Raw genomic sequence first — 15,680 nt, forward strand, 5'->3', positions numbered from 1 at the left:
TGCCCGGCATAGGCAATTGTGGCTTGCCTTGTCAAAAGTCACTGAATTTATGCCAACTAAATTTACTTTTGCATGGAAAATTTCCTGACATATAATAATTGGCAGTGGCAGCATCACCACTTAAATGTGTTTGTTGTGGATTTAAGTGAGCATTGTGTGTTACACATTTGATCCACAAGTTGAGATGTTTTCTGTCATAAATTAGTAAACAAGGTGCTGCAACACAGTAATTTCCTACATGAAAATGTAGGTAGGGGGTTTCTAGTGTCTCACTTGAAAATGACATTTTAAAGATGTTTGTAGTAACTGATAATTTCTTGTTTTATTTAAGTGTCTGGAGAAAAGAAGAAACATGGATGGTCACAAGTAGTAAGTACCTTGATAATTTTTTCTTATTCTAAAGAGCTAATGGTGTTCAGCATGTTGATTTGTCAATCACTGCCAGAGTCTATCACACATTATGTTCTGGCACCTGCCAGAAGTATGTATGAAGTCACTGGTAGACATTCTGTTATAAAAGAAGGAAAAATAAAAAATTAAAAACTGCCAGAGAATTGTTGAACAAGTGAATTGTCTAGGTAGAAAAATAGCATAATATCAATTTCCTACTTCATGAAAAGAAGCGTATGAACTGTCGTATTTCAAGAGGTGTATCCATGGCCATCAACTTCAGAATAAAGTACATCCTTCTTTTAGTTATATTTTCTGATTGTTTAACAAAACCTAATTATGTCCGTGATTTCTTGACACAAAATCAATTTTAAAAAGTATTGACAAATGTCTGCCAGTAAAAATTGCCCACTGAATATTTTGGCAATGTAATTACAAATCTTTCATTATTTTATGCAGTAACAGGAGCCAGTAAATTCTCCAAATGAAATTAGAATCTGAATTTGTGTGTAGTGGTAAAAGATTATATACCTCAATTTCTTCAATTAGTTTAGCAGTCTCTAATTCTGGAATCTGTGTTAATCCCAGCTTTTTTTTTTTTTTTTTTTGGTGACCTCATATTAGTTACTCATCTCTATTCCTTGCACCATACCCCTAGAATTTCTAGTGACCTCGAGTGAGGTAGATAGCCACAAGGCTGGTTGTCATCACATGAATTATGGTGTTTTCTTCACTTGTCCACTGAACTGAGATATCTGTTATTTGCACAGCTGTAGCAGAAGGTAAAGCACACACCTGGCCACACGGCTGGGGTCTTTACCTTGCAAGCAGTTCCATTTTTTAATTATTATTATTTTTAAAGTACTGCTGTTTTTCTTAAACTTTCATATTCTGATTTCTCATAATACAAGGAGATCTTGTGATTAGTTAGAGGTTGTAGATCTTGTATTTTAAAGGTGCGGCATAGATCAGGTCAATATAGGCTCCACCGAACTTGATAGGCTGTCTCTTGTCAGAGTGCATAAAGGTTTGTTTTGTACAGAGTTCCATAGAAAATGTGATAAGTTTTGCATGTGTGGTTTATTTTGTGCTGTAGCAGCCAAAAGGCATTTACTTTTAATGAAATCTGTAAATTAAGCTCTTGGAACTAATGTTTAGGTAGAATTAAATGGGTAAATATCTTTGCTTTTAAAGTTTGGGAAAGAAGTCAAGAAGTGTTATGTCCAAGTGCATTTTTGATTTTGTTCTTGCTGACTTCCAGTTTAATTTCTTACCATCTCTTACGTGATTAAGGCAGTGTCTCCAAACGCACTTGTTAAAAATAACTAAAGCAAGTAACAAACCCTTGTGAAACAAACTTCCTTTCGGGTTAAGCTGTGCCACTAGTAACAATGTAGGGCAGATGTGCCACCCTTTTGGGGAGCACATGTACCAGTGCCTTGGTTCAGAACGGCTGTAATATTTCACAGCAAGTATGTCTGTCTCTCTGTATATCTATATCTATGTGTATCTCTGTGTCTTGATACATGACTTGGTGTGTATCTTGGGTCTGAAGACCTCTTGGGGTAGTATCCCTGAGCTGTGTGTTGTGAACAGAGCTACTGGGCAGTGTCTCAGTAACAAACCACAGTTTGTCACTCCACAGGTAGAGCATATTTTTTTAAAAAATAAACTCAACCTCTTTAATTTTCCTGGAGCATTTCATATAGCAAATTTTAGCAACCATTTGCTTCTATCACTGCAGCTTTTTATATGTGCACGTAGGGGAAAATGCATGTACTTTTGCAGAAATTAATAATGGAATTGCACTTCTTGAAAGAGATTAATGTTTCACTCTAAGGTTATATCTTCCATTAAATCATCTTGGTATGGTTTAAATATTGTGGAATGTGGAGTGTGTCTTTAGATTGCATTTTATGTTGTCTGCTACAGGAATGCAGAAATGTCTTAGTCAGACCTCACTGAAAGAGCTTTAAACTAGATTTGAAAGGGACAGAACCAGCCTTGATGGAGATAAGCCTGGGGGCAGCGCATCAGGGTTAGCAGGACAGCGCACTCGCAAGGTCCTTTGGTCTGCTGTCCCAGTGGAGGTTGGGGCATGGGGTGCTGTGTGATAGCAAAGGCAGAAGTGATATTGATGGGCTAGAAGTCATGGTAGTGCCTGGGAGTGGTCAGGTAGGAATTAGGCCTTCTACTCCTGAAAAAGAGGCAGGATCAATAGCACAACTTAAGTGCATTTACACCAATGCACACAGAACAGACAACAAACAGGAGGAGCTGGAAGCCGTTGTGCAGCCTGAACACTGATATGGTTGCCTTCATGGAAACATACTGGGATGATTCACACAACTGTAGTGCTGCAGTGGATAGTGATAAGCTCTTCAGAAGGGATAGGCCAGGAAGGAGAGGTGGTGGAGTGGCCCTGTGTGTTAGAGGGTGCTTTGACTGTCTTGAACTTAATGATAGTGACGATAGGGTTGAGTGCCTGAGTAAGAACCAGAGAAGGCCAACAAGGCAGATGTCATGGTGGGAGTTCTGTTATAGAGTGCCCAGCCAGGATCAAGAGGCAGAAGAAGTATTCTGTAAGCAGCTGGGAGAAGGCTCACAATCAGTGTCACTTGTTCTTGTGGGGGAATTCAACCTGCCAGATATCTGCTGGAAATACAATACAGCAGTGAAGAAACAGCCTAGAGGGGTCCTGGAGTGTGTGGAAGATAACATCCTGACACAGCAGTCCTGCCTAACCAATGAGGTCCCAGATGACTGAAAATTAGCAAATGTGACACCTATCTACAGGAGGGGCCAGAAGGATCCAGGGAACATGACCAGACTGATAGGTCTGTCAGTGTGACTTCTGTACCAGCGGAGATTGTAGAGCAGATCATCTTAAGTGCTATCGCATGGCACATAAAGGACAACCAGGACAATCAGACCCAGTCAGCATGGGTTTATGAAAGGCAGGTCCTTCCTGGCTAACCTGATGTCCTTCTGTGACACAGTGACCCGCTTAGCAGGTGAAGCTGTGGATGTTGTCTACTTAGACTTTAGTAAAACTTCTGACACTGTTTCCCAGAGCATTCTCCTGGAGAAGCTGGCTGCTCATGACTTGGGTGGGCATACGCTTTGCTGGATAAAAAGTGACTGGATGGTTGGGCCCAGAGACTTGTAGTGAATGGAGTTAAATCCAGTTAGTGGCTGGTCACAAGTGATGTTTCCCAGGGCTCAGTATTGGGACCTATTTTCTTTCATATCTTTTTCAATGATCTGGATGAGTGGGCTGATCGTCCCCTCACTAAGTTTGCAGAGAGCAGCACCAAAGTAGGTGGGTGTGTTGATCTGCTTAAGGGCAGAAAGATTCTACAGGGAGTTCTGAACAGGCTGGACTGATGGGCTGAGGCCAGCGGTATGAGCTTCAAAAAGGCCAAGTGCTGTGTCCTGCAGTGGGGTCACAACAGCTGCATGCAACACTACAGGCTGAGTGGCTGGAAAGCTCCCTGACAGAAAAGGACCTGGGGGTGCTGGTGCACAGCCAACTAACTGAACATGAGCCAGGAGTGTGCCCAGGTGGTCAAGAGGGCCAACAGGATCCTGGCTTGTATCAGAAATAGCGTGACCAGCAGTACTAGGGTAGTGTATTATTTTCCAGAGTAGGATGGGAAAGAGGACTAATGTAATCACTTTGTTATTAACGCGTAATGAGGAAGTGCATGTTAGAATATGCCTGCATGCAAATGCATTATTCCTGATGGAAATGTGTCAATCTAGCATGTTAGACTTAATTTTTAAGCATCCTATTGAAATTTTGTAATTTTATTGTTTAATATTCTAGCAATTATCCAAGGGAGTTTTATGACCAGTATGCTCAAAGCCAAGAAAAATCTGTGGTCAATAAAATGCAACAGAAATACTGGAAAACAAAACAAACCCTTATAAAAGTTACAGGAAAGAAGGAAGATGAACATGTTGTGGCTTCAGATGCAGATCTGGATGCAAAACTAGAGGTTTGTAATGTTTACATGATGTATATTCTCCATTAATTTAAAAAATATTGTCATTGCCAGCAAGCCGCTAGTAATTGTTCACGTAGTATATAATAATGTATATACATTTTTAAATAATTTTTTTCCTTGTAATATCTTTTCCAATTTTTGACAAAAGTACTTATGTAAATACGAGGAGTATAGTGGCATTTTGTAACACAAAATTTGATGTCCCTCACAGTTTATTTGGAACCTAACATTTCTCATATTTATTTTCAGGGTTTGGGAGCAGTTTTGTTCCTTTCATTGATACAAAGAACGTCAACCTTTGTGCTTATATCAGTCACTCTTATCCCTTGTTTATATCAGTTTTAAGATTTGCATTTTTTAAACAGTCTTCTCTGGTATATGCAAATGACAATTTTTATATACTTATAAAATACCACATATATGAGAAAGACATGCAATATAGCAAGAAGGAGCAAAGCATGTAGTGTGCTCTGCTCTTTGGAGCTTTTGTGCAGATAAGTGGGTTCTGACATGACCAAAGAAGTAAAGAAGTTTCTGAAAATTTGTAAAGTGTAACCAAGAGAAGGAATCCTGCTGGGTGAGAAATACAGTCCTACTGTCAGTATCCTCAACCATACTGGAAGAAAAAAAAAAAACAAAAACAAAAACAAAAGAAACGTACTTCTACAAATTGAAGAGTTTGAACATCTTTGACACAAAGCGATAGATAATGGACTTCTGAAGTGTCATAATCATATTAGTGTCCAGCTGAGTTTTAATGATATTGTTTTGTTACATAAGGGTGAAGGTTTTGCCTTACTGGTTTTCTTGTAGTTTCTTAGAAAATTGTTGACTTAAGATTTTCAGTTTATTCATGTTTTAGCAGAAATACAAGAGGCTGTTTTACAACAAATAAATCTTAGTAGTTCTAGCTATAAGAGTGATAAGTTATACAACCATGATTCTAGCCATGATGGATTATAAATCCAAGAGTATTGATGTAAAACAAGCTGGAAGGGTGGAACAATATTTTATAAATATACCTGAGTTCCTACCACGCTTACTGTGTTACAGATTGATCAGGAAGGATGCTTTGTTAGCCCAGGTGGGACTGGAAATAGGGAAACTTGTTTACCAGATGAAAAACTAGAAACATGTTTTCATTTAGACAGCTTCTCAACTGCAAATCATCATGCTCTCAGTTTAAAAGACAAGATTCATGTAAATGGTACAGGAAGTCAAGCAGATGCAAAGGAGGACCATTACTGTGCCAGTAGTCTATTTCGCTTATATTTGTACAGTGCTTGATAGTGGAGTTTAGGTTTGTTGCAGGTTTTACAGGGACAGAAAAAGTAGCAGTTTTTGTTTTCTAGAAACAATCTCCAAACTTAGTCAAAACTGATTTTTATTTTTTCTTCTGCTTCCTTTGGAAACTGCTGCATTATAAATTTGATTAGAAAACTAGAGCTATGCCAGTAAAAAGTTCAGGTTAAGTCAACAACTTTCTACATTGACATACCAATGCAAGTTTGTTCCACTAGACTTTGCAGCATTAAAAATTCAGTATGCATATTGTCACGTGATAAACATGATTGGCATTTGATAATACTCACAGTGGAGCAAGAAGTTTTAGAAACAAAAATTTGTACATATTAATGTGTATCCAAAGATATCAATAAAAAAAACCCACAAATTAACATGAGTAGTTTGGCTGACTTTCAGCTGTTTGGAATAGATCTGTTTCCAGAATTATTTTTGTCTTTATTTTCCTTTTGTAAGTTACAATTGGTCTGTCTGTAGTTTCAGTGGACAACTTAATCAATAGAAAAGCATAACTGATAAGGGAAAATACTTTCAAACTGGAAAGATTACTGAGTGTTCAAGAAAATAAAGATACCTAATAATTTCTACAAAAAATTAAACTTTCTTTTAATTGTCATTGTTTCCAGCATACACTTATAAACTTTTTTGTGTGTATTTTCTTTCAACATCAGCTGTTCCATTCTATTCAGAGAACATGTATGGAATTGCTGAAAGCAATCGAACTGTATCAAAAAAGGATTTGTTGTAAGTATGATCAAATACAGCAGTTAAAATGATAAGGAGATCTGTGTTATGCAATCTTTGAACAAGTGAAAAAAAAAATTAAAATGGGGAGCTCCTAGGTTCATCCTAGTTAAAGATAACCTTACTTGCAGACAGCTAGAGGCACACTTGCTTATTTGCTTGAAGAGCTCCTTGTTCTTAAGCTCTATATTTGATATTATGCAGTGACAGGTAGCAATAATTATGGAAAAAAGCTTGCTTTTTAAGCATTTTTTTTCATTTCTTGCCAGGCTTATTTAAATTCAGAAGTATCTTGTCTTCAAAATCCGAACTCTCTTGTGAACTGTTTTAATTGGTTTGTTTTTTTCTTAATCAAGATTGACTATGAAGAAATTATACTAGTTCTATAATTCAATAATCTGTGCTATTATGATGAATTAGATAATGCTGACTTGGCTGTAATAGTTGTACAGTAATTAGTGACAGTCATTAATGAGAGACAGGGACCTCGCCTGGGAACAGTCAAATGGCAGGTTGCATTAAATGACCTCTAAAGGTTTAATGCATTCAGTATTGTTTGTTTCTCTGCTGCTTTGACTTCTGGCCTGGAAAAGAGAATCTAGTCTTGGAGACATCTTTTGATTCACTTTCTTTTGTTCAATGTTATCCATATTTTCTCAAGTCTTTAATTTTTCTTTTACTTGTCCAGAGAGAGGCAGAGATAATGTTTCAGGATCTGGAGGTAACATTACAGTACAGAATAGTAGCATATTAAGTTGAAGAATTGTTCCACAGTAGCAGGTGAAGTCTCTGACACAAAGATGTTCATGCAGCATGTTCTACCAGACTGTGCTATGAGTCTGCCTTGGACTTGACTGTCAACAATTGGAAAAATTACAAGAGGACTCCAAGAGATCTTTTTTTGTTACATTTGGCCATCCTCTCTATTGATAGTGTTTTTGTAAGGATGTGAGATCATGAAAGACCCATGGTCTCAGTTTGGAAGTAGTGAACAAATCAATCTAAAAAGACTTCTGTTGTTCTTCATCTTCTTGTTTAAAAAACAATCAGTTCATTTGAAATTGAAATATTTCAGATATTTGAAATATGAATTAAAAAATAGCATTTGAGTTGTGTGAAATGGACGACTTGTAAAATAATCTTCCAAAGTAATTGGAAAATAAATGTTCTTTAAAATGAAGTACTAGATTTTTCATAAGAAGAATTTATTTCATGTAGTCAGACATGAAAAATGGAGAGCAAGAGAAACGCGAGTGAATGAGCTTTGGATAGTATAACTCAGAATTAGCTTCATTGAAAGTATGCTACTAGAGATAGCTGAGGCAGTCCAGGTGATTAAAAAAGGATTAAAAAAAAACCCCAAAAATAAATCAAACCAAACCCCAAACAAACCAAGAGACCCAAGACTAAAAGATACTATAACCGAGTCTGGGCCTTTTGTGTAATCTGACCAATCTGATCCTTTTGTTCAAGAAAAAAAATAGCATGTTTCTCCTGTTCTCTTTTGACACTGATGGAATTTTGTGATTCTTGTTAAGGATATTAACAAACGTCTCAAGCGAATCAGATCTGTTTACTAAATGCAAGAATTCTGTGGAAATTATATTTGCTGTGCTGCTTGGATTCAGAATGACTTAACCTATTTGGTGTTAGGCCAGTTTTAAAGCTTTTAGGAACCTAGTAAATAATCTGTTTGACTACTAATTTATTTTTCATTAGTTCTGTCTCAGGAAGAAAACGAATTGGGGAAATTTCTTCGATCGCAGGGTTCTCAGGATAAGACGAGAGCAGGAAAAATTATGAAGGCCACAGGAAAGGCCCTCTGCTTTTCTTCTCAGCAAAGGTATATGTGTCAGGGTCATCGTCTGCTTTACAAACTATGTGGGATAATGGTAGTTGATGCACTGTTGGTACAATCCATTTTGCTATTTGAAATGGATGAGGATCCAAATGATAGGAAAATTATTATCTGCACGGCCTCTCCAGCAGTGGAGTTGTAAAGGAGTTGATGTCAGGTCCCTCTCCTGCTTGGTGTCACTTTTCAATCTGCAGAGAAATGCTAAGCAGGCTCACTGTGGAGATGCTCATACCTCAAGTAGATGGAGGAGAAAGGAGGAGTCTGAATGTCATGTTCTACTTTAACCTTACACCATGAAGTCCCCCAGGAGAAGATCCTAGATCTCCACTGAGCTTGTGTAGGCTAGGTAGGAGCAAATCAGCAAAAGGCAAGGAACCCAGAGGGGGACACATGCACAAAAACATGTGATGTTACCCAGAGCCCTTCATGGCTCACTGGTCATGTGTTTGCTCAAAGAGTTTAAAAGTAAAAGTACTTGATAGTCTTATGAGTATTATGATACTTTTTTTTTAACAGTATTGGAACTATGAAAGTTTGAAATTTGCCATCATTTGCAAGGGAAAATTCTGTTCCATGATATTTTACAGGATTTGGGGGAGGGAGCTCTTAACCATTGTGATACTTTCCAGCTTTAGCTTAAAAGTGCTGCTGTTCGCCTCAGAATAAAACATTGTGTACAGAGCACTGAGTGTTTCATATGTTTATTTTCATCTGGAGTTTGGTCATTAGCACGTCCAGTAACAAACATGAGCAGAATCTTTAAAACACATGTAAGACATCTTTGAGCAAAAGCACTGATGATTTGCTTCTTTATAAAGTTTAACTGTTTCTAGAAGTCCTAGTGTATGACATGTCTATATAAACTGAGTTTTCCCTTGAATGGCTTCATTTGTAGAATGAAGAAAAAATGTGAAGGGGATAAAAGCCACTAAGAAGTTCACATGTTATTATATCTTACTGAGTGCAGTTTTAAGGCATATTTTTCAATAAACTCACTTAAAAATAGGACTAATTCATTGTCTGTCTTCTCTTGAGCCATCTTCAAGCTCATGTTGAAGTTGAGACTACTCTTATTTATATTGTATACCAATAGCTCAGTAGGTGGAGATTAAGAAGACACGGTACTAATTTTGCATATGTTTGTACATATTCTATTTTATTACTATTATTATTAGTGGTAGTATTAAAGCTGTTTTCCTTTCTTTTTCTAATCAATAAGTCTCTCTCTCCCTTTTTCCCTTTCTTTTTCCCTTTCAGGGATGGTGGGGAGTTAACAGAGAGTATCTGTTCTGGTTCTGGGGGCTGCCCTGACCCCAAACTGCGGCAGCTGGTTACTGGCACTGAAATCAGAAATTCTCTTATGCCTAGGAAGTCTCTAAGTAACACATTAAACTAACTCTGCAGTGGTGTGGAACTGATTGAACCCATTCCAGTAAGGTGGCTGCTGGCAACCAATGGGAAAGCAGAAGCAGCAGGAGGAAGCAAAGCTGAAGTTGGAGTGATCCTATATGGTTCTGAGATCCCATTAGAGCTCAAGTGATGGCATAGGGAAGACAACAGTGTCCCCTACTGCCTTTCCAAAATGCAATTGCTGGAGGAAACTTTTAAGAAAATGCCCAAATCCTTTCAAAAGATAAATGTCTTTCAAAGGAATTGTTCAGATTCTTTAAAAAAAAAAAAAAAAAATAAGAATAGGGTGATTGTCTACTTAGATGACTTCTTTATTTACTTGTACATTTAATGATTAAAAGGCTAATGGAAGTGCTTTTTGTCAAGCTTAACTTGACACTCCTGATACATCTGTAGTATGCATCCACTAATAAGTTACCTCAGGTATATTTTTAGAGTTGTTACATGCAACTTGCAAAGAGGAATGTTAACAGCATACATGCAAGCAGCTTGCTAACTGAAATACATATATGCATTAGAAACAGTTCCCTTTCCACTTGCGTGTGTAAATGAAAGGTCACTACCTGAACAGGAAGGTTGCAAACACAATATTCATGCAAAATTACCCTGTTCATGTGTACCCCCAGCAAAACTGTGGAGCCATTTGAGCACAGACTAGCACTTAACTGAAATACCTTGGCTGCGTATTTTTTTTTGATTGCTAGTAGTGTCAGTAGTATTAATACAGCTACCTTTGTGGATCAAAAACTTCTTTAACATATTCCTTGCTTTCCTTTCCCTCCTTGGCTTCCCCCAGGTTAGCACTGCGTACTCCATTGAGTAGGTTATATCAAGAAGTGGAAACTTTCAGATACAGGGCCATCTCCGACACGTGGCTGACAGTAAACCGAATGGAACAGTATCGGACTGAATACAGAGGAGCTCTACTCTGGATGAAAGATGTGTCTCAGGAGCTGGATCCAGATCTTTATAAACAGATGGAAAAGTTCAGGAAGGTACAAAGTTTCTTGCAGTTTCCTAAAAGGGGATGCCTGATGAATGACAATGAAACATGGTTCTGATTCTTCCAAGGAAGACATAATTCAGCAACACTAAGGATGCCATTGTCGTAACTAATCTTTTTCATGTGACAGAAGCCCAATTCACCTGATGTGGAATACAGTGTCCTTCACAGAGTGGGCTGTGATGAAACATACGGTAGTAAGAAAGAGCATTTTTCAGTAGTCTATTCAATTTCAGCTTAAATCTTTATAATTTAAACAATGTCTGTTTTTAAAGAAGGTTATGTAATTTCAAATACTTAGCTGTGGTGCCTGAATGAGTAATAGAAGAAGAAATGTCTGCTGTCAGCCAAGGAAGAGAAAATTGATTTTCGCAACTGAAAAATACAGAATAACAGAAATGCTGTAGTATCTGCTACTAAATTTTTGAGTGCGGTTAAAACCCAACATTTTCAAATTTGGTTATTTTCGGGAGGAGTTACAAATTTGAAATTTGTTTTTAGGTTCCTCTTGCAGTTCAGCATGAATACTGGGCAATTGCTAGACAATAAAACTGCTAAGAGTGCACTTTCCATTAATCTTGGTTCGGTGTCACTCAAGTTTGCTCCCTTCTCAAAGGGTTTCCGTAAGTCGTAAGTTGTAGGTGGTAGTCTGCAGTTCTGCTACCAGGTGCAAGTATAGAATTTGTTTGGACTGATCCTCTCCCAGTTGGGTCAGGAAAGCTTATGTAATCTTCACATTTGATAATGAGAAGAGCTGATTTTGTCCTAGGTATAACATGGTGGCTTGTGCTTTGAGTCAAGGCAGTAAAACATTTACAGAAATTGTGTGATAATTGGAAGCAGAGGCTTAGTAACAGAAATTGTATCAGTGCACAGGCATATATGCATGCACGTGTGGCTTAGAGACAGGTCATGTATAAAAGAGAAAACCCCATTCTTCAGTGTCTGAAGTGCTCTGTGACTGAAAGTGGAGATGCAGGAAACTTTGGGATTTTAAAAACTTAAATAAACCATTGTAACAGGAAAGGACTAGCATGCATCTAGCCTATGCCATTGTTTTGAAACTGCGGTAGTAACAATAGCAATTAAGGAAGAGGTGGAACAAATAAATCTCAGGTAATCATCTAATCTTTAATACTGTAGTACAGGATATTCCTGTAAGTCTTGTGGCATCAGACATGTGTTTTATTATGTCTTGTGGGAAATGTTTATAACAGCAAGTTCATGCAGGTAAAATAATTGGTGTGGTCTTTGTCAGCTGATTGCTTATGTATAATGTTTCATTTATTAGAAAAATAATTTAAAAATTGAATGTTAGGATGAGCAAAGCAGTGCTGGTAATGGTCATACAAAATTCATTTATAGCTTTCTTACAAAATGAATGCTATGGAAGGTATAAATTATTTTTATAAAGTAATTAAAATGAAGTATGCAAAGTATTTAAAGAGTAATACTAATTAAAAAGTAATTAAATAGTAAAGTAATTAAAATAAAATATGCTCTGTATAGTAAGCTGCTGTAGTTAAAGCTTTAGATGTGAAATTTCAGCCATCTTGAGTTGCTGTGCTTCAAAGTCAGAAAAAATAAGTTGTGGTTGTTTTTTTTTTTTTTTTTTTAAAGCACTCACAAAACATAGTAGTAAATATGTGGAAATATTAAGTATTTAAAAATATTTCTAGGAATTAGTTCTGTTCTGCTGCAAAGAATTTAGTTCTTTTCTGATGTAAAGAAATAATGAATGTAAATTCTAAAATTCTGTAATGTTATCTCAAATAGTTTTTTAAAATATCTTTTAGATCTGGTGAAGGTCTTTTGAAGCTTTCTTTCATCTGATGGCTGTCAGCTGAAAACCTTGCAGAACACACTGTAATGCAAACAACAAAAAACTTTATATTTTGTAGCCAACAAAGTAAAGAAATGCCCTTGGTATCCATTTCCTTACATAACCCATCTGTGCAACAAGCATATCAAACTAGTCTCTGAAGATTTTAACACTTGCAAGTCAGTAAAAGTTTTCTTTTTTCAATTTTTGGAAAAAAAACAATGTTACAAAACCAAAATGGTAAGCATAGTGTATCTAGATTAATTTCAGTATTTGTAATTACAGCTTACTTTCATAGTATTAATTTTAGACATTTAGGTATCCAGTTGCTGAACAAGAGACAACACTTTGGTTTAAGTGCTTTACAAATGTAGTAGGTCAACAAAACTAATGGTGGTTGCTGTAATCCTAAATAATTAAATTAGAGGAGTTATTTTTACTGTGTTCTTGTTCTATTCTTGCTTGCAGATCTTAATTATGCCATAGTGTGGCAGTGTAATGCTGGCTTCTAAGTGCTTATATTGGATCTGTAACAACAGTTTAAGAAATCATGCTAGTTTTGCGTTGAGAAAGATATCATAATTAGTGATTAAGTTTTCTGGTTCTAAAATATCACCACAGAGAAGTGTTTGATCTGGATCTGCATATCTAGTGATAGACCAGCAAGTAGGTAAAGCTGATGCTGTCAGAGTACTTGAAAGAAAGTTTTCTTCACACTTCTAATTGTAAAAATCCTAAGTATTACTTCAGTAAACATCTTTTTTATTTCAACTGAACACTGCTGATATAGTCATCTTTACTCCATATAGTGCATCAGCAGTATTTATATCATTTGGTTATAGGTCTGATTTTCAAGTATGTAGCCTCTCATAATGTAATCCTAAATGTATTATTATATATACAGATATGGTACTTGTTTTTGGAGACCAAAGCTAAATCAATCCAGATGGTTTTTTCATACCTTCCTTCAGAACAGCTCAGGCTAAAAGATAAATAGTTGAGGCAGTATTTTCAGAGCTGATAAAATCTGAGTTAAAACATTGGCATTTTTGTAGCTCTCTTTCAAAACAGTGAGGTACTTGAAAGAATTTTCTAATGCTGTTTTCAAAACATCGGTCTACCTATGTGAAACCAAGCAATGCTGCTGCTTTCAGTGTCCTAGAGCTCTGCAGGGCAGCCTTTTTACACTGTTATTGGAAGACACCCATATGATTGTAGCTATTTGAATCAAACCAAGGAAGCAGGTGAAATATTTATTTTTCTCTGCAGTGTTCTATAAATGCTGTGTAACTTCATACTTTTTTTTTTTTTTCCCCCTTAACAGTTTTTATGGACACTGCAATGCTGTTCTAGATACAGAGGTCTTCCATCCCAAGTTCATAGTTTGAAGTGTGACTTCAGAGAATCCAAATGGTGCCTTGGCAATACTGTGGTATTTAAAAGAAACTGAGTGGGTCAATATCCCATTAACAAATTGCCCACAGCTGATCAGGTTTTTAAGGTTCTTAAATCTAGGCTGTTTTATCTGGCTGGTGACTGTATAGTATAGTACAAGCTCTGCTATGATGTTGTAAAAATACAGACTAAGTTGACCAAGTGCTGATGGTCCCTCAGCATCCTTACTCCAGCTCTGAAAAAGTTAAGCTTTTCCATGCATTTCCTGAGAAGAAATGTGCAGAGCGATAGGCTATGCACCAGGCAATAGACTCCTGTGTGCAGCCTACAGGAACACAGAAGAGGCTCTGCTCAGTTTTACATAGCTGAGCTATCTTAGATGTACATACAGTGCAATACAGACTTTCTCATCAAACCTAGACATTACAGTGCCACCCATAACAAGTAAAAAGTAGGAGCTGAAAAAGTTATGCTGACGTTTAAGCTAACTGTAAGAAAAGTACATCTGTGACATGGCAGGTTATAAATCATGCTATACTGATAGAGCAAATTAATCCTTTCTATATTTGTTTTTCACTTCCATCATTCTTCTGCTCCTCTGCTTCACCTTCATTCAAGCAGCAGTGTACTGAGAACTGAGTACCTGGAGTGCTGGGCTCTGTTTCTCCCTGTTGTCTAGTCCTCTACGCTTTGCCAAAGCTGCTTTCTCAGGAGCTCAGCTTCTCTGTGGACCAAATGAAGCTCAAACAGGACAAAGAATAGGTTGAAGCTGTGTGAGGGTAAGGAGTGACGCATGAGCTGGTTGCAGCAGAGCTTTGTAAATGCAGTAGAGATCGATTTACTTGGCATACAAGTACAAGTCCTGTATCTGTCTCTGGTACTTGGATATTACAACAACAAATACCTGAGTTAGTAAACCAGTCTGTGTTAGATGGGGTACTGTTTGGAACAAGAGTTGTGTTTTGATGAATATACTTGCATGGGATCTCTGAGGGGAACAAGTGGCCTGGTTTGTGCTGCGCCTCCTTGTTCCAGAAAATTAGAAGGGCCCTGGCCCACAGTGCAGAGCCCTGAATGATGTCAGTGGTGTTAAGGAAGTGGAATAGATCCTATCACAGAAGAGAATTGTCAGAATGCTCCCAAAAGATCGTGTATTATTATTGGACCCTTAACGCCTATCTGTTACTTAGCATGCAGTTCTCAAGGAACTTGGAAGCTTGCAGCTGAGTTGTTTGGACACAGTTTTTCTCAAGTTCTTCCTAGCTGTAGTGCTCTATATACTTGAAAGAAAATTAATGCCATAAACAACATTTTAAAGATAAATGTAGAGGGAAAAGTAGTAAGTAATAGGAAAGTTCAACAGGATGAACTCATAACGATGGAACAAGAGCTTAAACTGTTGTTTTTACAAATATACTAAAGTAGGCAGTGGCTGATCTATGCAAGTTCTCTGTTAAAGATCATTTAAGAAATAAAAGTTAAAGCTTGTGTGGACAGCTGGGGCTGTAATGAAGATCAAAATAAATCCATTAATTAAAAGGTCAGAAGGGAAATGCTAAATTATATGTATTCATTGTAGAGGTCTCAACAAGGATCAGCTACATCTGCTGCAGCCTTACAGGAAAGGTTTGGGATCTACATCTCTGTTCCCCTGCTGTCCCTTGCCTTCTAGCACTGCCTGGTATGACTGTATTTTGCCTTGTGTGATGATGTACATGACTGTACCATGTTACAGCATCATCTGCT

At 37.2% G+C, this 15,680-nt stretch overlaps 1 protein-coding gene across 2 annotated transcripts in view; it reads left to right on the forward strand.

Moving 5' to 3' along the window:
• The first annotated feature begins 333 nt into the window (after window positions 1–333).
• The window catches only part of ICA1 (islet cell autoantigen 1, 69kDa), a 58,679-nt gene continuing 43,332 nt past the window's right edge, over window positions 334–15,680 (forward strand). For both annotated transcript variants that reach the window (XM_008938706.1, XM_008938705.1), the window contains exons 1-5: window positions 334–369; window positions 4,220–4,391; window positions 6,374–6,446; window positions 8,166–8,289; window positions 10,511–10,709. In XM_008938706.1, the coding sequence (XP_008936954.1) occupies window positions 353–369; window positions 4,220–4,391; window positions 6,374–6,446; window positions 8,166–8,289; window positions 10,511–10,709 (585 nt within the window). In that variant the 5' untranslated portion in view covers window positions 334–352. The remainder of the gene's footprint in view (window positions 370–4,219; window positions 4,392–6,373; window positions 6,447–8,165; window positions 8,290–10,510; window positions 10,710–15,680) is intronic.

The sequence above is a fragment of the Merops nubicus genome, unplaced genomic scaffold (genome assembly GCF_000691845.1).
Source record: "Merops nubicus isolate BGI_N331 unplaced genomic scaffold, ASM69184v1 scaffold8464, whole genome shotgun sequence".
Taxonomy (NCBI): domain Eukaryota; kingdom Metazoa; phylum Chordata; class Aves; order Coraciiformes; family Meropidae; genus Merops; species Merops nubicus.